The sequence below is a fragment of the Myotis yumanensis genome, unplaced genomic scaffold (assembly GCF_028538775.1).
Source record: "Myotis yumanensis isolate MYYU_CA2020_CCGP unplaced genomic scaffold, mMyoYum1.0.hap1 SCAF_12, whole genome shotgun sequence".
NCBI classification, from domain to species: Eukaryota; Metazoa; Chordata; class Mammalia; order Chiroptera; family Vespertilionidae; genus Myotis; species Myotis yumanensis.
The window spans coordinates 5611691-5638033 of NW_027223763.1; the positions used below are offsets into that span (position 1 = coordinate 5611691).

General features: G+C 47.0%; 1 protein-coding gene across 6 annotated transcripts in view; it reads right to left on the bottom strand.

The window, feature by feature from the left end:
• SLC25A25 (solute carrier family 25 member 25) overlaps positions 1-26191 on the bottom strand; it is a 34954-nt gene extending 8763 nt beyond the window's left edge. For 2 of the 6 annotated variants that reach the window (XM_070430585.1, XM_070430583.1), the window contains exon 1: positions 25882-26191. In XM_070430585.1, the coding sequence (XP_070286686.1) occupies positions 25882-26133 (252 nt within the window). In that variant the 5' untranslated portion in view covers positions 26134-26191. Of the gene's footprint in view, positions 1-1332; positions 1549-8399; positions 9030-25881 lie in introns of those variants that run through there. The other 4 variants (XM_070430584.1, XM_070430586.1, XM_070430587.1 and 1 more) reach the window with 4 other exon arrangements.
• Positions 26192-26343: the final 152 nt, after the last annotated feature.

The following is a 26343-nucleotide window of genomic DNA, read 5'->3' on the forward strand; positions in this document are numbered from 1 at the left end:
TCCCTAGAGATCCTGCTGCGTTAATCTCAAGAAGGTGGAGCACATATATGAGTCACTCCAATCCAGCAACACCCCAAACTAGGAAAAAAAAATCTCCCAGGGAAAATGGTTATAGTCTTCCTGTATTGCCCAATGCTCTTAGAGCAAGCATGTCAAACTCACGACCCACAGGCCACATGCCTCGTTTAATTGGCCCGTGTTAGCCTTTGAGTTTGACATGCTTGTCTCAGTGAGAATCCATTCACTATCCACAAACCAATATGGGTTTCCAAGTCTTTTGACCAATGGGTTTGGAAACTGACACATCACTGGCTAGCTGGCGCTCTCCAACGATTACAATCAGTCTCTGAAATCACCTAATGGCTCTTGGTGATTGCTCAGCCACCACGAGTGCTAGGAGGAGGCCTGGGCAGATCCCAGGAACATCGCAGTGGGTGTGGCTGGGATGTGAAACCAATGCTGGTATTTTATCTACTATCTGAAGTTACGCTAACTTCCTGTAGACTTCTGTGCTCTCGGCCAAGAATTACGTATAGGATTATCACTGCAGATTTACGGCAAGAGCGGAATTAGAATCTACATAATCTACATGACATTTAGGGAGGAGGTGAATGGTAGGCATGAAGCTCTTTGGTATCTGGCTGCTCTGCCACCAACGCAAACCATGTGCCTTATTGGGGTGGGTGCCCTGATTTCAAAATCATGTCCCAAATCCTTGCTCCCACCTCAGAACCACTGGGCCTACTTTCTGTCTCCTTCCCAAGATATGCTAATCCCCATGCCCTGCACACCATCTGACCTCCTCTGCCATCATGAGCGCGGGAGAGGATTAACAGAGAAGTTGGGGTACCTCTTGAGGAGGCAAGCAATCCCCAGTCTATAGCTGCTTCCCCATCTATAAAATGCTAAGGGCTTCTGCTGCCTCCCTGCTCCAAAGGGACAGCTGGCAGGCTTCCCTCACCACACACATTGGCTTGTCCCACCCAGGCACAGGCAGCTGCAGCCTGGGTCTCCAGTGAGAGGCCTCTTCCCTCCAGCTCAGAGAAACAGCCCCGCAGCAGCTGGACTGCACCTCCCTTCTCAGGGCCCCCCTCCCACCCCTTAGCGAGGAAATTCCTTTGCATTCCTCCCACAAGTGCCTTCCCCAGAGCGCAAGCCTTCCTTGGAAGTCACGTGAAAGCCAGTCATGCCTGTGAAGTAGCCTTGCTGCCGCCACATGACAACCGAGGGGGAAACTCGCCCGTTTCTCGGGTGCCACCGCTACCAGCACTCATCCCTTCACTCAGCCAACTCTGATGAAATCCCGCTGCCTGTCCCGGCCCCCATACACACCTGCTTCCACTGGCGGAAGGTGGAGAACTCCTGGGAGGGGATAAAGACACTGAGTTTGAAGATGGACTTCAGCTCAGAGGGAAGCCCCTTGGACTCGAAGTACTGGAACTCGGTCTGAGCCTCCCCGATGACCGGCACATACAGGCACAGGCAGAGCATGCTGACAGGGAGCGCGGTGTGCAGCTGCCACCCAAGCAGCTCTGGCGGCGGGACGGAGAATGCTGCCGGCCGGCAAACGAGCGCAAGATATGCCGGGGGCGGCTGTCATTGGCTGCTCCAGCCCCGCCCTTTGACTTAATTGAGAAAAAAGCCCGCCCACTCTAAGTCCTGCCAACAGCCAATCAGCGCAGAGCCCTAGATTGCACAAGAGGCGGTGAAAAGATCAGGACTGACGTCACCGCTCACCAAGTTAACTCTTCCAAGACGGGCAGAGTCCAAACAAACCTTCACCCTCAGGCTGCCGACCCCTCCAAACGGACAAACAGCCGTCAGCCTGTTCTTTCACAAGGTCCCCAAACACGTCACACAATACAGTGACTTCCCCCCGGAGTCAATCATTCCCAACAGAAAAATAAGTGGATACAGAGATTAAATCAATGCTCACTGACTACGGGCCCAGTTTGGCTGTGAGAGTAAAAGTGGGGCGTGGGGTGGTTGAGGTCCCTAGCCACCCATGACGTGGCCACACCTGGGCTACAGGGCCATCTAGGCACAGCTCTGACCTGCTCCAGGGACCTTTTCCAGGCCACTCCGCTATGCGAGCACCTCAGAGCCCACCCATCCCGTGCAGGCTTCCCCAGGGGAACCCACAGCACGAGGCGCTGACGTGATGGGGACAGGAAGAGGACACTCCAGACTAAAAGTTCGTTGTGCTAAGGGACTCCGCAGCAACATCAATCTGGGGTCAGCCAGGGCCTCACTAAGACCCATAAGGTAATGTTCAGACCCAGCTTCACTCGGAACACTTGGCACGTTAGTATAACTGCAGCTTTCTAACTTAGAACTGTGCTGTTCAACATGGGCGTTGTTAAACTTTAAATTAGTTGAAATGAAATGAAAAATCCAGTTTCTTGGTGGCATAGCCACAGCTCACGTATCCATAGCTGCATGCACTCAACTTAGCACGTCCACCATCACAGAAAGTTCTACTGGGCAACGTAGCTCTAGAATGCCCCTTGGAGGTGAGGATGAGAGAAAAATCTCGTCCCGCAAAGTCCCGCTTTTATTTTTATCTCAGGATGATCCTATTGAGGCCAGCCTGCAATCGCCACCTGCCGGAAGCCGGTCCATTCTTGCTGCTTGACACAGTCACTGCAGGAAAGAAACATCTGCACAGCATATGTTTCAAGGGACCTGGCGGTATATAGCATATTGTTCTTAATATGTTTGCTCTCCTTAGCGCCATGTGTTTTAACCAAGGTCACCTCTCCGAGAAAGATTGTTTCCCCAGGTGGGGATTTTCCCCTGAGGTTAGGGAGGGGATACAACCCCTTAACTAAGTGCCAGGCAGGTAGTTAATCACTTTAACTACAAACAATCATGCTTAAGCTACATAATCCTTACTTCCTGGAATGGAGATAAGAAACGCCCTAACCTTTGGAATAGAAATTGACAGGATTAAAATCGACTGGTAAAAATACAGGTGTAACAAGACAATAAACACCAGATCCTAACCAGAACTTTGGCTGGAGATCCTGGCTAGAGGTCCTGACTAGGCTGCTGATCAACTGAAGGCTGTCTCCGTGTCATTCCCTCTTCGCCGACTCCGCCCACACCTTTGGGGACCCCTGGACCTGCTGGGGTTGGACCCCCAGCAGCCACCTCATCCTTCCCCACAGAGTGTCAGGGCTACGTGACGCGGAGGAAGGAAGCACGTCACAACGATGAAACGAAAGCTGGTCTCGCTTGCTCCTGCTCCAATGTGCCACTTCCTAATATAGACTGAATCGCACCACCAGGAGGGATAAAAATGGAGATCAACAAAAGTAAAAGGAATTTTAACTTGCTAAAGAGCTTTTTGTGAGGAACTTGGAAAAAGGATTTTAAAATAAGATGTTGAAGCTTACATATAACATAAAACAGATTTTATTAACTTATATGACATTTCTGCCTTTCTGAGAGAGATTTGGTGAAGAGTCTTGGGCTTCAATTCACTAGGGTGCATCCAACGAGCTATTCAGAGGCAGCTCAGGACTATCCACATTCCCACTTAGATCCCATGACACTCAGCTGTCTCTTAAGCTGTCCAATTCAGAATGTCCTGCTTTGAGGTTATTTTTATCTCTACTGTTGGGATCCTGGAAGGCAGGAGGCTATTGTTTCAAACGTTTGTGCCTCCTGGTGGGAAGAAGCCCTTGCCTTGACCCTGGAAGGTGCTGGATATAAGCAGTTCCTGAATGAATGAATGGGGGCTGGCAGGCCTCTAAGACCTCAATCTCACCCATCTCAACAAAATAATGTATTACTATTTTTATTTTAAAGGAGGTTCACATCTATAATAAAAGCATAATATGCTAATTAGGGGCTGTGAGGGAAGACTGGGTCCCGGGTGCCTGCTGGAGGGAAGGAAGGCCTGCTCTTGCACAAATTTCGTGCATCAGGCCTCTAGTTTATAAATAAAAGGGCTGAATTTCAAAATGCTGATGTTCCTTCACTAATTTATTCACATTTGCTTCTGAAACAAAAATAAATTACTCAGATCTGTTGAAGTATCTCATTTCAATGATGACTGTAGTTATTCGAAAATGGCAAACACTTTGACAATAATAAGCTGTCAACTGGAGATGTTCATTTCCATGGAGTTATTCTCTTTTTTTGTATCACTGAGTTTTATGATGTATTTACAAGACAAATCTGAGAACAGATTTGAAAACAATACCAAATAAAAGTGAAATGTGCCCTAGCCGGTTTGGCTCAGTGGACAGAGGGTTGGCCTGCAGACTGAAGGGTCCCAGGTTCGATTCTGGTCAAGGGCACATGCCCAGGTTGCGGGCTCCATCCCCAGTAAGGGGCGTGCAGGAGGTAGCCGATCAATGATTCTCTCTCATCATTGATGTTTCTCTTTCTTCCTCTCTGAAATCAATTATATATATATAGTGAAATCTATATTCAGTGTCTAAGGAAAAATTATTAAAATATTAACCAGCCCTGGCTGGTATGCTCCAGTGGTTAGTGTCAGCCCACACACAGAAGGGTCTCCGGTTTGATTCCAGGTCAAGGGCACGTATCTGGGTTGCAGGTTCTATCCCTGGTACCTGAGGGAAGCAACCAATCAATGTGTCTCTCTCGCTCCCTAGCTCCCTTCCTCCTTTCCACTCTCTCTAAAAAGCAATGGAAAAAATATCTTCAGGTGAGGATAGATAAATAAATAAATATGTTAAAAACATTAATCAAATAAGTTCAACTATTTTCTAGAAAAAAATAATGCAATTACCCTGATTATAACAAAGCTCATTACTTGACAGACCAATGGTGTCAGGCATGTGTTTGCCAAGATGTTATTTTACAATGTTAACATCAATTCTATTCCAATGTTATTTTTATTTATTTATTTTTTAAAATATATTTTATTGATTTTTTACAGAGAGGAAGGGAGAGGGATAGAGTTAGAAACATCGATGAGAGAGAAACATCGATCAGCTGCCTCCTGCACATCTCCTCCTGGGGATATGCCCGCAACCAAGGTACATGCCCTTGACCGGAATCGAACCTGGGACCCTTCAGTCCGCAGGCCGACGCTCTATCCACTGAGCCAAACCGGTTTTGGCTCCAATGTTATTTTTAAAAGGGGCTATAACTTATTTTTATTTTGCAACTGTGATCAAGTCCAATAGAATGTCTTCACTGGACAAACTTAAATTGGCATTTAACCACCTGTCCTCCCGAGTTTCCCAGGTCATGCAGAACTCCATTTTCAAAGAAACTGGCTGGGGATTCTTTCCAAGTAAGCCCCTCTCCAGGCACCTAGAGTCCAAAGTTAATGCTTTATCCCTGGACTTACAGATAGAGGGCCAGAGGGGCTCTGGAGTCACCCCCTAATCTCTGAGATGAGCAAATAGGCCAGGAGAGGTTGACCAGGCCCCAGAGCCTGTAGATGGTGGGGCTGAGCCTCACCAGGACCTGGCTCTTATAACAGCCATTTAACAGCACCCAAACCAAACCCGATGCTGCCAAAAGGAGACGCAAAATTAGTTTCCAAAGAATGCTTGTTAGGCTGACATTGAGAACTACTGCAAGCGGTACCTCACATTGGAAGGTGGCAGGTGTGTGGGAAAGCTGTAACCAGAGCAAGTTTAAGCTTAGCCTTAGCTGAAAACAACAACAAATGTATTTGTGTTACTGCTTCTGAACACATGTAAGAAACACAAATAAGGAAGAAGATGGCAGCAGGGCTCCTGTTCGGTCCTGATGCTTCGCACCAGCAGGCTCTGTGAATCCCTGTACCTGGCTGTCTCCCCTTCTGCCATCCACCGTTCTTCTCTGCCCTCTTATCCTAATTCTGTGGCCCAGATCTGCTTGTGTTTCTTCTCTGAAACAATGAGCACCGGGGAACAATGACAGCAACTAGAAAGCCCTTCGAATTCAGTGGGGTCAGATTTCACCTGCTCTGTCAAGTCCAGTTCCTCCCAGAGCATCTTCTCACCCTCAAATCGGCCAATGCCACCACAAGCTTTCCTTGTTCTACCACTCTGCTTCATGCCAACAAAACAGGTGCTTCCTGCACCAGGTAAGTGCCAAAATACCATGAGTAAGACCAGGGCAGGTAGACTACTTTAGGGAGTGCGGCATTAGGTCATAAAGTGTTCCCCCTCCTCTGCGATGACTCAGACCAAGCCCAAAGATTAATATGCGAAGGAGCCTCGCCAGCATCCGGCTGCTCTAGCCCCACCCACCCCTAGGGCTCTGGAACCTCATTTGCTGCTGTGGCCACAGTGTCATTTGATGATCAGGTTGCCATGACAGCCCAGTGTAGCTGAAACCTGCCTACACTGGCAATCAGATACACAATAAGCAGAATTCTCTGGGCTTCTGAGAAGGCAGCCCCTCAGGATCTGAAAGCTTGGATGCCGCTGAGGTCACCTCCCTCTCCAAACTAATGGCTTTCTGCTCCAACAGCAGAGAACTGTCAGCTGAGGATAAAGGGGAAACTGGAACAGTTCCTAGAATAAAAGCTCAAAGGGACCTGACTCATGGGCAGACATATTTAGACAGAGGAAGTGAGAGCCAAACAAAGTCGTGCTGCTGGGAAACTGAGAAGCCTGAGAACCAACTTAAACTTCTACAGTTTCCATAATGTTTGGGGAGCCTCTTCCTGAGAGAAACGGTGAGGCCAGGCCCCACCGGCCGCTGCTCACAAACCCCAAAGCCCTACCTTCAGGAGCAGCTGCACAGGGAAAAGCACGCGATGCAGAAACGCTCCCACTATTCCAATACTCAGTTTATCTGCTTTTCAAAGAGTCCACACCACCCAGATGTGCTTGCTTTCTTGCTTCAAACCAAACCGGCTGATCCATCTCCTTCTTGGGGCTTCCCCCACCCTCCAGCCAGCTGATCTGTCTCCCTTCTGAGCCAGTGAAAGGGTGGGTCTCAGGTTCAGTGCCCCTCAATCCTGACTCTGCAGGCCACAAACTAAGCTGTTCAGAACAGAGAGTCCCGATGCCAGGCCACCCTGGGAGAGGGCTGGCAGGAGGTGCCAATATGAGTCTAGAAAATGGAGCAGTTAATTATTAAAGTCAAAAGTAGGTGACTTTAAAAGGGAGCCAGCCAACCCCTTATTTCCTTGGCCTCAAGGCAAGCTGGCCTGTAGATAAATGTTCCTCACAAAAAAAAAAAAAAGAGTACCGCTGCCAGTTCTGAGCTCATCTAAAACAATCCAAAGACAGGACGTACGCCTTCGGAGCACACCGCAAGCATACTACAGACTCGGAGTCCCTACGGCCAGGACCAGCTCATTACAGTCTAAGGGTTCTCCTCAATGTTTAATCTTAAAAGATTGCGAAAGTTGCTGCATCAAAGGTCCCTGCCACTTAGCAAAGGAAAAACGAACATTTATTAAACATAGCAATTCAACGAACATGTTTCAGGAATCTACAATGTGCCAGACACAGGGCACACGCTCCTCTCGCTGATTTTTATTCTGAGAAAGGAGAAAAGATCCCAAATAACCAAAGCTCAGGAAGTGACAAGGTCACTGCTACTGCAGCAGGAGACACCTCAGCCAGACGGCACTTTCCGTTCTAACCCTGAGAACTCCCCTGGTCCCACTGGGAACTGCTTTTTTAAGGGAAAGGGAGACAATACAGGGTGAAGTTCCAGGCTGATGTGGGTGAAGTCTCGCCTCCACCCGTCCTTAATTGTTTAACCCTGGGCAAATTACTTAACCTTTCTGCACCTCAGTTTCCTCATCTAGGAAATGGGGATACCACCACTTACCCTGGCTCTTGTGTAGATCAGATAACCCACATTCAGGGCACCAGTTGGAGGGAAGGCCCTGGCACTCAACAGACCCGCAGAACCCAGAGAGGCACAGGCCTCCGCACCTGGACACTCCAGCCTCTCTGACCAGTCCCTCCTCCGAGACCCAAAGGCCCTCCGCCTGCCAAGGCCAGGGGTCTGACCTTCGGGACGCAGGGCAGGCTGGCCCTGCCCAGCTCCAGGCTGTTGGTTCAACTTCGAAGGTGCACTCTGTAGCTGACTTCGCTCGTTCGTCCCTACATTGTTCAGAAACGCTAAGATACAAGACACACTCTAGTCAGTTGCCCTTTACTTTCAAATGACTTTCTGGGGCCAAACTGACAAATCGAAGGCAAATCTTCTATTGCAGTCAACCTCCCTCCCCCTAATGGCCACACTGAAGTGGTCATAAGAGGGTCATAAAGCTTTGGCAGTGGCCGCAAAGATTCCGGCTGAAGACTTGGGTTTCTTCATTGTCTGACACTTCTCCCCGGCCCCCAGTACCAAACTGATGGACTTACAAGTCCTCGCTTCCCCCCACACTCCAGCTTTTCTCAGGAAAATGATCCTAGACCAGTCCCTAAACTCGGAGGTCGTCTCGAGGTTGCCATTACCTTAGGAAACTGCTCTGCAGGTCCGACCACCAGCAAGATGGTGGGTCTCTTTTCCGCGGCCTCAGGCCTGCCGTCTTGTTTCCCCAAAAAGCTTGACATCGGGTCTCCCCGAGCAGGAGCTGGGGTGCCTCTGACTTCGTTACCGTTCCCCTCTGTGGAGCCTTGGCACCCAGCCCTCGGGAAAAAGCTAGACAGAAAATGCCACAGCATCTGCAACATCACGGCTTTCTCCCAACGTCGCTGACGGTGACCGGTCACTTGTCAGGAGGAATGTGACCACAATACCAAGGGTCGCTGGCTACACCGCTGCTGGGAAGACTAGCCTGGGGAGCTGTCAGGCTGGCCGCTCTGCATGCAGTGGCTGTTTCCTGCTCTTTCAAATTTGCGAGCACTGCTGTCGTGCCCGGCCTGAGAAACAGCTCACTCTCAGAGAGCCCGCGGGTGCTGGCAACGCGCAGAGAGCAGCGTGAGCTTCTTCAGTAAAAGCTCACTTCTGCAGGAGGATGGTTCTCAAACGTTTGGCTTTTTAAAAAGAGGAGAAAGCAATAGCCCAACAGACCTCTCCCGGAGGCAGAAGCAACTTCGAGCTCCCAATTATTCATCTGTCCTCGCTCAACTACTGATCCCACAAGCGAGGACCTGAGCATCCAGTCTGCATTCTCACTGCAGCAGGGCGCGGCCAATCACCTCTGCCGACACTACCAAGTTCATTATCCTAACCCGCAACATCCCTCCAATCACAGGCGGCTGATTCCTGCCTGCAGCTCAGCACTTCTGCAGGGAGGTGCCAATGGCAACCTGCAGGCTCGCTGAAGGCACCAGCGCTGGCTCATCCCCGGGAGCCCAACTTCCTCCCCTCCACCTGGGTTGCTTCTGGGACGACATTCACCATCAAGTTTGACATGATCAAGAGTCTCTGATAAGAGAGCTAGCAGCACTCTTCCTTGTTCCGTGATCCCATTCTCTCCGACCATGCGTAACACTACGCACATCCTATCACAGCTGCTGCTTCTCCCATGCCTCCCTGCACATGGTGAGCTGCTTGGGGACAGGGACCAAGTGACAGATCTTTCCACCCCTAGCACCCAAAACCAGGCACAGATTAAGTCTGCAGCCCGAACTGAGTAAATTATTAAGAATACAAGGGAATTAGTCTTTGCTCATTTGATTCTTAATTTATTAGCAGGTAAATACAGGGACCAACTACTGCCATCCCTCACAAAAGTGACCCTTTGATACAGTGTTCATAATCATTATTTTGAAAAAAGTTTAATAAATGTTGGGACGAGTATGGGGAACTGAACACCCTCATATGCTGCTGTGAGCGTGCGCATCAGGACAACTTCTTTGAAGAGCAATTTAGTCACAGCTACCAACATTTCAAAAGCACAAACCCTTTGTCATAGCAATTCCACTTTAAGCAATGTATCCTGTAGATACGGTTGCACATGTTTGGAAACAACTTAAAGTGCTGTAAAAGGAATGGGCAGATAAATCACGGCACATCCACACCGTGGAACCCTACGCAGCTGTTCAAAAGAATGAGGCAGCTCTTTACCTCCTTCGAAAGAATATAAATGGAGCCACTTCAAAATGGAGGTGGAGCTGCCCTCCCAGAGGAACTGCCTTGCAGACCTTACTCCTCAAACCTTTGTAAATTGGGCAAATTAACCTTTAGACCGGGCCTGAAGCAACATTATATTCCAAACAACTATTTGTTCTGACTACCAGACTGAAAATTAAAGACATCTTTAGACTTAGCTTGCAAGCTTATCTGTAGATATACAAGTTCTTTCCTTGGCTTATTGGTACCCATAGAAATCCTTCCTTCTATTCATGTCATTATGCTCCTTCCCTTTCTCATAAATGCCCTTGGCTTTTAACTCTGAATCAGGTCACTATTTGGGTTTCTGCCTGAATCAGTGCTTCCTGAATAGCTGTGCTTTTGGATCTTAAATAAATACCATATTTTCTCGTGTATAAGACACTATTTTTTTTTCTGAAAATCCAGGGGCGTCTTATACATGGAAGTCAGCCTCAGCCGAGGAGGGAGCCGTGCAGGTGCGTAGCTGCCCATACCTTGTCAAACAGGCTTCCTCCAATCTCGACCCTTATTGTTACTGACGTCAGCTGATGCCGAAATTGGAGGTGGAGGTGGAGGTGGAGCGTGCACAGATGCAACAGGGACCAGAGCGTTCTGAGCCCATAAAGATGTCAAAAAATAAGAAGATAAATACCAGTAAGCAATGGCCTTACTCTGCAAAATTCAAACTGAATGTAATCAGCTATGCAAGAGAGCATGGAAATAGAGCTGCAGAGAGACAATTTGGACCTCCTCCCACTGAGTGTATGATCAGACAGTGGAGAAAACAGGAAGAACAACTCCTGAAGATGCCAAAAAAGAAGAAGGCCTTCAGAGGAAAACCAGCAAAAATGTTTAAAATATTGATTTCTTAATTTGGGGTTGGAAAAGTGGGGGAGGGGGGGCATCTTATACATGCGGGTGTCCTATACACCGAAAAATACGGTACTTGTTCTTCTCACTTTGGCTTTTATTTTTAAGTTAACACTCTGTATGGAATGATTTGAAAATATCTTGCTAAACGAGAAAAGCAAGGTGCAGAAGAAAGGGGACAGTATGTTGCCATTTATTTCTAAGCTTGTATATGTGACAAGTATCTCTGGAAAGACACTAAAATTGAAGAGCTCACTTAAGTGAGCTCTGTCCATTGTTCTTACATCCAGGAAAACATCCCTTGGAAATGTCAGAGTGATTTTCTTTTCCAGTCCCCTTGGAGGCACAGCCACTGGCACCAGAGCACAAACCACAGAACCCGCCCCCCATTATTATCGTGTTGCCCGCATACTATCTCTATGTGTTGTAAACATTAATTATTAACTATCCTGTAGCCACCTAATGTAAAGAGATGGTTTGGGGCAGGGAAGGAACTTGGGGGTTTGAGGGGAGAAAGGCAGATGGGAGATTACTTTCACTGAACATCCTTATATCATGTGAAAACAAATCATAAGCATATATGACCAAGCATACATACATACATACAACAATTATTTAAAAAGAAAACACAAGAAGGGACATCAAGATGGCCAAGCTAAGAATGACTTTATCTAGAAGCAGTTTTGTATGTTGTTTAAATGTATAGTCTCTGGAGCCAGACCCCAGGTTCAGGTCCTGGCCATGACTTGTATGATCTTGGTCAAGTTACTTTTAGCTCTTTGCGCTTTATGCTTATGTGCAAAATAAGAATAGTAATGGAACCATATTGTTAATTCATAGAGTTGATAAAGACTAAATTAGATAATACGTAAAGCTCTTAGAACAGTATATAAAGCATTGTGAACAAAAATGGGGCTATGTAATAAACCTGACAATCTCAGTGATCAAAAGTAACCACATTCCCTGATAAATTTAATCCTATATAATAAAAGGCTAATATGCAAATTGACTGAACAGTGGAATGACTGGTTGCTGTGATGTGCACTGACCACCAGGGGGCAGATGCTCAATACAGGAGCTGCCCCCTGGTGGTCAATGTGCTCTTGTAGGGGGAGCACTGCTCAGCCAGAAGCCAGGCTCACGGCTGGCAAGCGCAGCAGCGGTGGCGGGAGCCTCTCCCGCCTTCGCGGCAGCGCTAAGGATGTCCGACTGACGGCTTAGGCCCGCTCCCTGTGGGCATAAGCTGGCAGTCGGACATTCCCCAAGGGCTCCCGGACTGCAAGAGGGTGCAGGCCAGGCTGAGGGACCCCCCACCTCCAGTACACGAATTTCATGCACCGGACCTCTAGTAAAGAAATAGAAGATTAAGGTAAAAAAAAGTAACCACACAGATGGTCTGAACATAAACATTCCTAACTGGGCATGCATGGCAGGCCGTCACATCCAAGGACTAGAACTTCCTTTGCAAGGATTAAGCTTAAGCTTAAGTGAGCTCTGTCCGTTGTTCTTACATCCAGGAAAACATCCCTTGGAAATGTCAGAGTGATTTTCTTTTCCAGTCCCCTTGGAGGCACAACCACTGGCACCAGAGCACAAACCACAGAACCCCCCACCCCATTATTATCTTGTTGCCCACATACTATCTCTATGTGCTGTAAACATTAATTATTAACTATCCTGTATCCACCTAATGTGAAAGAAGCATGTGTTTCTCCATTTTGCTTCTTGTCCAATCCTAGAGGTTTCCTTGCTTGGCTTTCTCCTGCCTCCTTAATCTACCCCAGTGTTTTCAGTGTTTTTCATGTCACCCTCTCTAGGTCTTTGCCTTTGACTGGTGTATAAAATAAGCTGCAAAACTGCAATTCTCCCGAGCATTTCCTCGATCTATTGAGACCTTGCTTCCAGACATGTCCCCCAGAATTTGACTCAAATAAACTCTTATGAACCTTTTCCATAGGTTTGGACATTCTTTCATAACTACCAGCTATTTTATTACCATTATCTAGAAAATGATTGTGAGCTCATGCAACTAGTTTTGCTTCCTTTGTTTTTAAATTGGGCACTGTCCCCATTAGCCTTTATTTGTGGTCTGCCCTTAATTTTGTCATCTTTTCAGATGTTTTTTTCCTTCAGTTTAAGAGTGTCTCAGTGTACTTACGTCTTCTCAGTGTACTCACGTCACTGGCTCCCTTAACAAAAGAAACCCAGAGGGATCAGAAAGCACAGTCGGCTAGAGGGAAGTAGTTTTAATACTGTTAAAGAGAAAACCCACAGGCCCTAAATGGTGTCCCTCGTGCTAGAAGCCCATGATACTAAACCTAGACTTAATACCTGATCTAATTGCAGTTTAAGCCTCTCCCACAAACATGATCTTTCGTAGTCATCCAGTCTGGAATCTTCTGATCAAGCACTAGTAAAGTATTCTGTCACGTGGGTCCTCTCCATCCCCCCATAGGAAGAAGAGGCAAGAGACAATCGGTAGATCAAATCCTTGCCTGACACCCCCACCCTGCCAGCCCCACCCTTGCCTCACCCTTCTTCCTATAAAAGCCTTCCATCTTGTACAACCCCCCGAGTGCCCTTCTAGTTGCTAGATAGGACATTTAATAAAGCCAATTAGATCTCCAACTAGATCTCCAAATGTACTTGGTTGAATTTTGTTTTTTTTTAAAAATACTAAGAACCCATCCAGAGCCAAAAACCCTAACTAAACAATAATCCTTTCATGAAAACAAATCTTGTTTTTATGCACTGAAAATCTGGTGAAATGGAGGAGACATAAGAGAAATCTCATATTTGGTTGGTTACTGGCTTTTAATTTAACGGACTCCTACATACCACAGAACTGAGTTATAAACTCAAGATGGAGCTACCGGGACCAATTCACCTTCCTGCCAATAACAATTAAATGACCAGACGAAATATATAAAATGATGGTTTTCAAGACACTGGACTTCAGGTGACAAAGGACAGTGACTCCTGGGAGATCTATACAAATGAGCTGAGCCCACGATTGCCCCAGCTTGCTGGCTGGGGTTTCCAGGCTACAGTGTAGAGGATGGGTACAAGCAGAAGGAAGAAAATAATAAACTAGGGGAAGAAGAGACGGTGTTTTATTTATCCTAAAATCTCCCTTGTTCACCATTTAAGCCGGAGGTCAATGCAAACGTGTGCAATTGCACACTTTGCTAATATTTTTATTCTAAAGCCCCTTTTCTTGAATCTTTGATTTCCTCAAGGGTGAGTACAGTATATGTCTCTTTCGTTACCACAGCATCACCTAAACCAGCAGCATTGAGCAGACTGTTAGTTTCTTTGGGATTACGTGCAATTACTACAGTACAACCCTACCAGGCTCAGCTTTCTTGGGGTTGAGGGATCACCCATGTCCAAGACAGAGTGGGCAAGTATAACCCTCCTGCAAGTGAGCTTATAAACATCAACAGAAACTGGTTCATATGAGGCCAGTCACCTGCAGAAGTAGCCCACTGTTCTAAGAAGCTAGAAAATAAGAGACTTGCTGAATGAAAGCAAGTCACAGGATCTCCCGTACTTTTCAGAGAAAACACCAGGTTGTACTGGGATGGACCCCCAGCGGGAACCCACTCCACATTAACCTGACAAACCGCCCAGGGGGTAAGTGCCCCCAGAGCATCACCCGGAATCTTATCAAACCAGGCAGAGAGCTCCCACGACGCACTCCAGGGCAACGCTCCACGGCGCACGTCCACCAGCTGAAGGACTTCCTACCTGTCTATCTTAGAATCACTCTCTCCAGAAGACCTGCTGTCAAAGGGACCACACTTTTTTTTTTAAACTGAGAAATGAAGCCAGGTTTGATTTGACAGAAAACCAGGCTGATTTGATTTGAAAGTGAAGACTGGCTGGGCCAATTAGGTTATGTGGAGGGCACTTCCCATAAATTGAATGAGTCAAATCTGCAAAACTAAGGTTTTGAGCAAAACCAGATCCAAAACTGACAATTAAAAACATTTAAAGCAGATATATAATATGCCAGTAATTATATCTCTGCAGCCATTAAACTTATGTCAACTTGAATATGTTCAAGGGGGTACCTGCTTTCTAAATTCTTTTAGGACAGAATAGGAGCAAGAGTTTGAAGGATCTCTTTTATAGATTGTTATGTGGTAGCGATTTATTATTTCAGAGGCACAACTGCAGCAGGTAACCATCCCTCTCCTCTGCCAGGAATCAACAGGAGAATGCAGATGCTTAGATGCTACGTGCGGGCCTGCACAGCCCTCTGGCAGCTGGGTTTCTGGATGTTCCGTAGGACCATTGAACACCCTTCTGCCTGTGGCTCAGTCCACAATTAGACAATGAAGAGGAGCAGGGCACTCGCATCTAATTTGGCACAAATGAAACCAAGGCATTGAAGGTGACGCCTGCCATGATAAAAAAGGTGAAATCCTCGTCATCTATTTCCATTTTAGGAAATAAAACCAGAAATTCTAGCTTTGGCAAAAGCTCCCTGGAAAAAACTCCTGTAGATGAGGAAGAGGAAGAGTAGTGTATTACAGAGAAAAAAGATTCTTGATGGCTTCTGTTTACTCGTGGTGACAAGCCAGTCTCCATCGAGTCCCAAGTTCAAGGTCAATGCCTACTAACAAAGACTTTTTTTCTTCTGTCTAATAGAAAGTTAGAAGTGTACAAAATTAGGCCAAATTTAGTTGGGTTAAATGTAGGATTCTGAGGTGTAGCATGTAAACTAAAGTTCTGCAGAAGCAAGAAGAGACCACGTTAAGAGCTTGATTCTCCTTCGCTAAACATGTTCCAAGAATAAGGGGCAGGGGATGAATATGGTGTAGAGGCGGGCATGTAAAAACCCAATCACCTAGAATGATCAGAATCTTTTCAACTGATCAAAATTGATCAGCGGGAGCCAAAACACTGGCCCTTGTTCAGCCTGCTTGCTGCAGCCACTTTATCCGTATTCAGGCCTTCCCTTCTTCCACAGGAAGAGGCGAATCAGCAGGCTCATTACTAAAAGTAACACCAAATGTTTTCAGTTTCTTAAAAGTGATTTCAGAATCACAGGCTAAAACTGAGATTGTTTGAATGAATGCAAACATAGCTCTCAGCAGCTGCTCGGGACTCAGGGAGGACAGGGAGAGAAGGGCCAGGACAGGGGTGTGAAACCCACCAACAGCTGCCCTCAGGGTGAGAAGGGCAGGCCAGAGAAGTCTGTGTAAGAATAACTGCTTTAGCGGGAAAAGGAGACATATGTAATACTTTCAACAATAAAGAATTTATTTTAAAAAAAACACACACACACACACAAAAACCCCACTACATTTCATACACACACATAAAAGAATAACTAGTTTACACCAAGCTGGCTCTTAGAAACAATTCAGGTAAGGCTTTTTAAAAAATATATATATTTCACTGATTTTTTACAGAGAGGAAGGGAGAATACAGAGTTAGAAACATCGATGAGAGAGAAACATTGATTAGCTGCCTCCTGCACACCTCCCACTGGGGATGTGGCCACAACCAAGGTGCATGCCCTCGACTGGAATCGAACCTGGGACCCCTCAGTCCACAGGCCGACGCTCCATCCACTGAGCCAAACCGGCCAGGGCAAGGTAAGGCATTTTTTAGCTATAAAACTATTTACCAGATACTATCTTTACCTTTGAAATAGGCTAAAGAAGAGACTCTAGCAAAAAGAATATACCCAAGATATGAATAAAAAAGGGAAAAAATGTACTGTCTATAAATGACGAAGGTGAGCACAGCTGGCTGGTTTTAACCAACAGGACAATTCACTTGTGTCAGACCTACAGACAAGGATTTCAGTTTGTGCTTATTTGTTCTTGGTGATCTAAACTACCTTTTCTCTGCCCACTGCCTCCCCCTCGCCCCCGCATTTCTGTGGGTTTTGAGAGCTTTCTCAACACTGTAAGTGGCTGGTTTTTGTGTGTTTCAGTCACACATCAGACTCCGGTGGAGGAGGGTGGGCTGGGGAAAGAAGGCATGAGGCCAGGGGCTGATGGAATGTGGAAAGCTTCATAAGGCAGCGGCAGGAACAGGAGCTGCTACCATCTCCAGTTTCCCCTTTGACCTTGGGGAATTCAAGCTCCAGGAAAGCCATGCCAAGAGTTGAAAGGAGATAAGAAGCTCCTTATGTTCTACCTTTATAATTTATTTATTTCAAAGAAAGGTGCATCTTTAAGACAACAAAGCCTTTCTTTTAGGCATGCGTGGAGTCTTTCATATCCCATACTTAGCGAGAGTGCACCTATCATTTTAGTGGCTGCTTCCTGAGCACCATCAGAGGGTCTTAAAATGCTAGCTGGCCCGGTCAGCGTGGCTCAGTGGTTGAGCGTGGACCTATGAACCATGAGGTCATGATTCGATTCCCGGTCGGGGCCTGGGTTGCAGCCCCGACCCCCAGTGTGGGGCATGCAGGAAGCAGCCGAACAGTGATTCTCTCTCATCATTGACGTTTCTCTCTCTCTCTCTCTCTCTCTCTCTCTCTCTCTCTCTCCCTCCCTTTCCCTTCCTCTCTGAAATCAATAAAAATATATTTTTTTAAAAAAAGCTGAGCTGGTGTTAGGCACAGATATGGCAATGTCATAAACTGTGAATATCAACCTTGCCAAATTTTAGGGGCTAGTGAAGTATCTATAGCAGTGGTGGGCAACCCCTGGCACACGTGCCAAACATGGCACGCCAGTAACCTTTCCTGGCACGCGAAACCCTCTCTTATAATCTTCCATTTACAATTTTTTTCTTAATATTGACTTTTTTATTTTTCAGATAAATTCAGTGTAGGTGTATCTTAGATAAATAAATAATTTTACATAGCAAGTTATCTTAAAGACCATAGACATGGATTGACGAGAGAGGGGAAGAGCAATTTCTATGCCTCTGCCTTAACTCTCCCTGCCTTCCTAGATCCGACCAGTGTTTTGGTTTCATCCACATATGCTTGTGAATCTTTGTTCTCAGTGATGAATTGTGTTAAGTCTCGTAATAGGAGTAGCCTGACGGATGAAAGTAGTAGCTCGTGCATATCTCTGAAGGTCACGAAATATAAACCTCATGTAAAATCTCTGTCATCAGTGATGCAGCAGCAAAAGTCCCACTGATAATATCAAATCCTGGGTTCTGCTACTAGCTTTGCCTTCAACCAACTGGAAGGCTAAGCCACAGCCCCACTTCCGCAAAATGATGCAGTTAGTGAGGTAATCTCCAAGGGTTTTAACCAAGCTCTGCTTGAAGCTTCCATTTTCACATCGAAGTGAACTCTGCATTAAGAAATGGCCCATTTCCATCTAGGGAAACATACGCGTGAAGACATTGTTATGTGTAGAGTGACTCGACCACTTCAACAACTTTAAGAAACCTCCTAACACCAGGGGGGTTTTTTGTGTGTGTGTGTTTTTTTTTTACAGTTCCTGCCTCAGGTTTATTTGTACAAATAGCACAGGAAGACACCAGCCCCAGGCAGACAGTGGTCCAGGGGCCATATCAGGCCTCCCATCCTCACTTCAGCAGACAGAGACCCCTACTGTGGAGCCTTCGTGGGGGCCTGGGCACCTTTGGAGGCCTGAGCCGGAGCTGCAGCTGTAGCCTGGGGTTGATTTGAGGCTTGGCCTTGGCCTTTGGCCGGCAGAGCCTGAGACCCTTGGCTGTGCGGCACGATCACGTTTCCCAAGCTCGGGGTGAGTGATGTAGGCAAGTCAGTTGAGCTGTGGCTGTGCCCTTTGGAATGTTGGGCTTGGCCTCCTTGGCTTTACAAGGGCCTTAATAGCCGGGCACATGCACTCATGGCCTTGGCATTGCTGGCCTGCATCATCTTAAGGCCCTTCTTGTTGGGCCTCTGGGCAAAGCACATGTTTCTCAGGAACTTAAGAAATTTGTATCTTTGTGATCAGGGTTTCTTGAAGCCACTTCTGTGCCATTTTTGTAACTGGTTGTGCATGGTGTGGCTCTTGGATTTGGCCATAATCTGCACTGAAGCCTGTGGTTCCATAAACCTCTTTAAAAAAAAAAAAAAAAATATATATATATATATATATATATATATATATATATATATTATTGATTTCATAGAGGAAGGAAGAGGGAGAGATAGAAACATCAATGATGAGAGGGAATCATTGATCTGTTGCCTCCTATATGCCCCCTACTGGGAATTGAGCCTGCAACCTGGGCATGTGCCCTGACCAGAAATCAAACAGTGACCTCCTGGTTCATAGGTCAACCATTGAGCAACACCAGCCAGTGGAAGCCTCTTTTATTTGTTTTAATTTTCCTAATGTCTATAGGGCCCAGGCTCTCTGCAACCTACATTCCTCCTCCCTAAACTGCTGAAGGCCCTGTCAGCTAACAGACTGCGCTCTGCCTGGGTGCTACACACCTCCCTACAGACATCCCAGACTTTCTACTTCTTTCTATTGCACTTTCCACCTAAGTAATTCAGGAAAAATGCAGGTGGTTAAGACCAATTGTGGGCATGTTCTTTTCAAAGACTCAATGGAGGAAAATGTCACTTTGTGTTAAACACCTAAGTGTCAGGCTCTTTATATACTTTATCTCATTTAATCCCCACCACAACCTGATGAAATAGGTATTCATATCATGTATCTGTTAAGGAAAACAGACTTGGAGAGGTTGAGTAACTTGCTTAAGGTCACATGGCTAGCAAGTTGCAAAAACAATATTTGAACCTAGGTTTACACCATAAAGTCCATACTGTACTGTTTTAAAAAAAACAAACACATTCTGGCCTGGGGCAAAGGGCAGGGATGGGCTAGAAGGGGTCAATGATGTGGGGGGGGGGGGGGGGACATATGTAATACTTTCAACAATAAAGATTTAAAAACAACAAAAACAGTAACCCCACAAGGATCGCCTGCTCAATACAGAAGCCCCCCTGAAAGATCCACGCACTGGGATATCTGGAGGCGGGGTTATTGGAATGAGTAGGAAGGTGGGATGCAAGGAGGGCAGAGACAATGGCTGCAGACACAGGTCGGTGCCCACTGTGACTCCAGCTGCACAGACGTGGGGAGAGGCCAGGCTGCGGCCCCACAAGATGGCCTGGAGCATAAGAGGGCCAGAAGCAGCTTCCCTCCCAGGATGTGTGCAACCATCGCCACAATCAACTGTAGAACACGTTCATCACCTCAGAAAGAACCCCCAAACCCTCACCTTCCTTTCTCTCCATTCTCCTCCCTTCCCGGGCCTAGGAACCACGAATCTAGGTTCAGTTTCCAGCTTTCCCTATCCTGGAATTTCACAGAAACGGATCATATAACATATGGCCTTTTGTGACCGGCTTCTTTCACTTGGTGTAATGTTTCCAAGGAAGGGCTGTCCTCTTAATTGACTCCCATGGCAGTGCCTCCGAGGAGGGACTATGAAAGGTGTGGACAGCTTATTGTGTGAGAAGTGCATGATAAGACCCAGTTTTTATAGCAGAGGAGACTGTAAGATAAGATAGTTTTCCGATACTTAAAGGGCCCATGAGCTTGAGGCACATGGGAAACAGATAGACTTCAGTCCGACATAAAGTGCTGTACTCACAATAACCCCAGGCAGGCCCACCGTGAAATGGGCTGGCCGGCCACCTGTGAAGGATGCCCCAGAAGGAATGCTCCCCACACTGGGTAGGAGGCTGGCCTATGGTGGCCAATGACCCATCAAGACCAAATTCTCTGGTTCTGGCAAATTCACATCAGTATAAGAAATGGTTAAAATGAAAAGTCTGGCCTGACTTACCAAGACCGACTAGTCCTTTCTTAGGTACAGCTTTGTTCACTGAATTCAACCTGCGGCTGTACTCAGCTGGACTAGAAATGAATACCAGCAAAATATTTCTTTCTTTCATTCCCCTGTGGTTTCGGTGAGACTTCAGCAATTAACGACTCTTTCAACATCAAAGGGATTCATCCAACTGAAGCTCCAGGTCAGGCCTCCTCAGGCTGAATTCTTATTTTTCACCCGGTTTTGGATCAGGGAACTTGATCCCACCTTTCCAAATAACAACTAATTTTTTTAAAGCTTCCTTAAAATACACACACACACACACACACACACACTTTTTGTTTGTTTGTTTGTTAATCCTCATCCAAAGATATTTTTTCCCATTGACTTTCAGAGAGAGTGGAAGGGAGGGGGAGAGACAGAGAGGGAGAAAAAAACATCGATGGGAGAGGGACACATTGATTGGATGGATCCAGCCAGCAACCAAGGTAGGTGCCCTTGCCGGGAATTGAACATGCGCCCCTTCAGTCCGAGGGTTGACACTAACCACTGAGCCACTGGCCAGGGCTTTAAAAAAAATCCTATCTTGATGATAATTACTTTGAGCCAGGAACCAATTTTGCAACAATATAACAATCAGGTTAATAAAAGAATTTAATCCAAGCTGCAAATAGCATTTTGCTTTTTCTAATGGGCCATTGTATCACTCTGGTGTCGGGTGAATTTCCCGCCACAATATAAGCTGGCGCGGGCAATTATTTAGGTTTCCCGCGCAAAATCAGAGTTAGTTTAAAATTCCTATGTCTTTTGAAGTATGGGTTCGATTGAAATGGGTATGAAACGGTTCGCATACGCAGGTAGGTATCTTTGAAACAAATATTTGGTAATACGCAGTTACAATCGGCCCGAATTTACACGTTTCCCGCACTCCACCGCAAATCTATATGAACCGAGTTAAGACGGCTCCCGCCGAGTACGCGCAATTCACGCGAGCCGACTTAAATCGTTTCCCGCAACCCAAGTAGTATTATACCAAATTATGTCTATCCCTTTTCTATGAAAAAGGCTTCTTTTTCTGTAGACTGTCTTATCTAAGTCTAGCTTCCCCCTCAATGACCACACATTTGAATATTTTAAAATATGTTTTTATTGATTTCAGAGAGAGGAAGGGAAAGGAGAGTTAGAAACATCAAACATCAGTGACGAGAGAGAATCGTGGACTGGCTGCCTCCTGCACACCTCTACTGGAGATCAACCCAGCTGGGAGTCGAATCTCAACCTCCTGATCCATGGGCCGACACTGAACCACTGAGCCACCCCAGCTGGGCCAAATGACCACACATTTAATAGGTACACAGTTTAACAGTACTGTCTGGTTAAGCAATACTACCAACCCGACCTTAACGATCTTCCACGCATTGTTTCAAATCAATAGAGATTGCCTCTTGCACACTGCCCAGGTCAAGGAGAGAATTAGGGCAGGGTGGATTCTCATTCTTTGACAGGATAATCTCTGGATAATCTTGAAACCTACTTTGGGAAAAAAACAGATGTGGTTCTAAATTGATCCCTCCTCATCTTTCTCAAGTTCTCCCAAAAGCCCAGGCAGGGGCTCTCCATGTCCCTCAGAAACAACGGGCCTAGTTAAAGAGGAGTGGAGCTCCAATCAGAAGCTGGTTCCAGTTCTTGCTCTGGTCTAATTCCTTAGTGGTCAAATGAGTTTTGAGGTTGTTTTATCATCTTTTTCGACCTCTGTTCCTCCCTCTGTAAATGGGGTGAAATCCCTGTCTTGCCTATTTCACAAAGGTATTGTGAGGCTCCCACTAGCTGGTGCATACGCACGTCTCTAAGTCAGCAAACCACTCCACCTTCTGACACCCTCACCTGCATTAAACTCCAGCCCCGCAGCCTCAGCTACAGGGACACTGTTTTTACATCTAACCCAGCTTGCCTTCTTCCTCTCATTGGAACCTATGTTTTAAATCTGTTTTAAGACAAAGACTTTGTTTGGTCACATGAAAATGCCTTACATAGGCCATGCTATAATTAGCTCCAGCTGAGGCCTCATTTCCTTAAGTCACTACCGCGGCCTGCCGTCACCTTTCTTCTTTATTAAACCCTTCCCCCCCAAAATAAAATAAAATTAAATAAATAAATGCTTCCCTTCCTTGTCTCAGGACGGGCTTCTTGCTCACATGTCCTTTACAAAGGAAATTTCCCTGGGTGGCTGCCCGCTTCCATTTTAAGTAATTTTCCCCCCGACTGTCCCAATTTCTTCTGGGGGAAAAAAAAAAAAGGCAGATGCCAAAATTGCTGGTTCATTTCTAAAGAAAACTTGACCCAACCTGTTGTAAAGCTAGCAAGAGGCTTTGATAGTCACATGGCTGGGTTCACCCATCACCCACTGATAAGCACTCAAAGCTGATTCCTGAGCGAACCCTAGCACTTCAGACTGGTCAAAGGGTCACATGATGTATTTTTCAACGCCTATTCCCGTAGCAGACAACCCATTTCTAACCCAGGGGCCCCCACCTTCTCTCTTGGCTTTTCGAGTTCTGCAAAACTACAGCACTACTTTTTCTGTTGGTAACTAACACTGATATTATTTCAACAGGAAGTGGTATGGGGGTTCATGCGGCAGGGTGTCTTCCTGTTGCCTGGTTATTTACAACAAAGCAGATTCTCTCTCTCTTAATACTTAAACCATTCGCCAGAAGACTGGCATGTACTCCTTTATGGGTAATAAACAAAAACAATGCATAATTCCTAGTCTCAACCCTGTATAATAATTTAACTTATTTAAAGGCTAAAAGAGTTATAGAAATAGAGTCCATACTAAATCCCCACACCACAAGAATAAAAAAGGGTCCTGGCTCTAGCTGGTTCGGCTCAGTGGATAGAGTGTTAGCCTGTGGACTGAAGGGTCCTGGGTTTGATTCTGATCAAGGGCACATGCCCAGGTTGTGGGCTCAATCCCTACTCAGGGGCGTGCAGGAGGCAGCTGATCAATGATTCTCTCTTATCATTGATGTTTCTATCTCTCTTTCACCCTTCCACTCTGAAACCAATAAAAATATATTTAAAACAAACAAACAAAAAAGAGTCCTGGCCGGGTAGCTCAGTTCGTTAGAGCATTACCTAATATGCTAAGGTTGCAGGTTCGATCCCCTGTCAGTACACATACAAGAGTCAACCAGTGAATGCATGGATAAGTGAAACAACAAACTCAAGTTTCTTTCTCTCCTTTCCGTTCTCTCTCTCTCTCAAACCAACAATAAAAATCAAAAATATTTTTTTCAAAAAAAAAATAATAGAACTCAGATCAGTCACAGAATCAAAAATCTTAGAACCAATGTGACCAAGGGGCCAGGCAACCTTTGGTTAATCAGAAAGGTTTCTTTCAACGCTGGAAAGAAAAACGATCCCTTTCTCCTTATTTGCCCTTAGAAATTTACTGCCAGAAAAATGGATTAGGATCAATGTCAGATGTGCCGTGAATCACAAGAACATTGTGACTCTAGTTTAGCACTGAGCATAGCGTCAACACTGAATACCCTCCCACCACCAGATGCCCTCGATGTGCCTGCAGCATATGCCAAGTGGGTGCAAAGAAGCAGAAAGGTAAAGCTGGGCCCATAAGGCCTAACAGACCCTCTGAATTTAGCCATACTATCTTTCCAAGGGACCTATTCATCAGATATGTACGGGACAACATCAAGCTCACACTACTATTTTGTGTAAAACTCACTTAAATTTTATTTTTGTTAATCCTCACCCGAGGATATTTTTCCATTGATTTTTAGAGAGTGAAAGAGAGACACACAGAGAGAAACATCGATGTGAGAGAGACACATCGGTTGGTTGCCTCCTGCACGGTCCCCGACCAGAGCTGGGGAGGGAGCCTGCAAACCAGGTATGTGCCCTTGACCGGAATTGAACCCGGGACCCTTCAGTCCACGGGCTGACGCTCTATCCACTGAGCCAAACTGGCTAGGGCTACTTAAATTTTTTTTAACTTGTCTCTATAAACCACTTGGATTTAACCCATTGATTCTATTCTTACATAGTGTTACCCTTGGTCTTCTTCCCAGGCAGATCCTAAGTAGGTTAAATACCTTAGATGTTAATCCAAGATATCTTGGACATGAGTTAAAAACACTTTACATACATACCTGGCCTATCTAAAAATTGGTGTAATTCTCTGGTAGTCTACCAGATTTCTTCATACTTGGCTGTGAGATTCTGTACAAGTGGACCAAATAAACTAACTTAGAAGAAAAACAGGTTACTAGGTACACAGTGGTCCTCCCCCGGGCTGTAAATCAGGCTAAGCCACACGTAAATGAAACATTCGGAAAGGGAAGCTACAGCCACAGAGTCAGATGGAAAAACATATCTTGAGAGAAGGGGAAGAAACAGCTTCTGCTTGAGGATCTTCTAAATAGAAGACAGCACTGCTCTTTCCGGCAGGCCTGGAGATGGGCCGTTCTCGTACCCCCTTCCCCTGGCCAAGAGCCCACTCCTCAACACGAGTAAGATATTCCCTCCTAGGCATGCAACACCCTCACTTTTAGGAAGTCTTGCCCCCTCAATTATTTTATCACCTGCAACGCTGCAAGGGATCGTCATCCCATCTCCTGGATAAGCACGTCGATAGGAATGAGCCTACACCAAGAGAGCTGCTAGTCCTCACCACCCGCACCATCACAAATCTGCCTAAAACCCCAGTCCCCGTCCCTCCCCCCCCCCCCCCCCCCCCCCCCGCAACTCCCACATGCTTCTGAGGGGAACCAGATCCGGGCCAATGGCTGGCATGGAAACCAGAGGGGAGGGAGGGGGGCGCTGGAGGAGGATGGATGAACTTGTCAGCGGTGGGTAGGGGGATGCATCAAGCTTAGCCTTGAGGTCAGGAGGCGAGGAAAGGCAGACTTCTGAGTCCTGGCCTCTACTCTGGGGAAAGCCGGAGCAGGAAGGGGCTTTTCGCCCATCAGAAGCTCCCAGCGGGTGCCCACCTGTGCCCACGCAGAGCACTTCCCTTACTAGCTTAAGCGCCCACAGCGGTCAAGGAGCTCCACTCCCACCAGCACATAAAGAGGGGACCCATCAGTCACTCGGGGGTCCCACCAAGCCCAAGGGGCCATCCAGCTGACCTGCTACGCTCCAAGGGGCTGCCCCATAAGCCAGGGCGTTCAGATCTGCCCCCCAACCCCCTCCCTGGACCTCCCTGGAGTCTGGGACACGCAGGGGGCCCCCTCCCCGCCCGCGCGCACGGTGCGCGCCGCCTACCCGGAGTTCGCCCTCGGTGCGGTGCAATCCCAGGCGTCGCAGCCCCACGGCCAGGTCGTTGACACACAGGCCGCCGTCGCGGTTGACGTCGAGCGTCTGGAAGAGGCTCCACAGGCGCAGCCTGTGGTCTGGGCCCCCGCAGACGGCACCGCCGCACGGGTCCACAGACGCCGGCGACGAGGCGGACGAGGCGGCGGCGGCGGCGTCCGGCGGCGGGGAAGCCACGCAGCGGCACAAGACACTGCTCACCATCGGGCGCGAGGCAGGGGCGCCGGGCGGCGAGGAGAACGCAGAAGACACGCGGGTATCCTCAGACTGCGAGCGCGGGTTCCGAGATGCCGGCAAACGGGCGGGAGGGGCCGCTTCCGGGAGCCCCGCCTCTCTGGCCACGCCCCTAGCTCGCCGCCGACTAGTCACAGGCCGGCACTGCCACCCGGAGGGGCGGGACCTCTCCAAGGACTG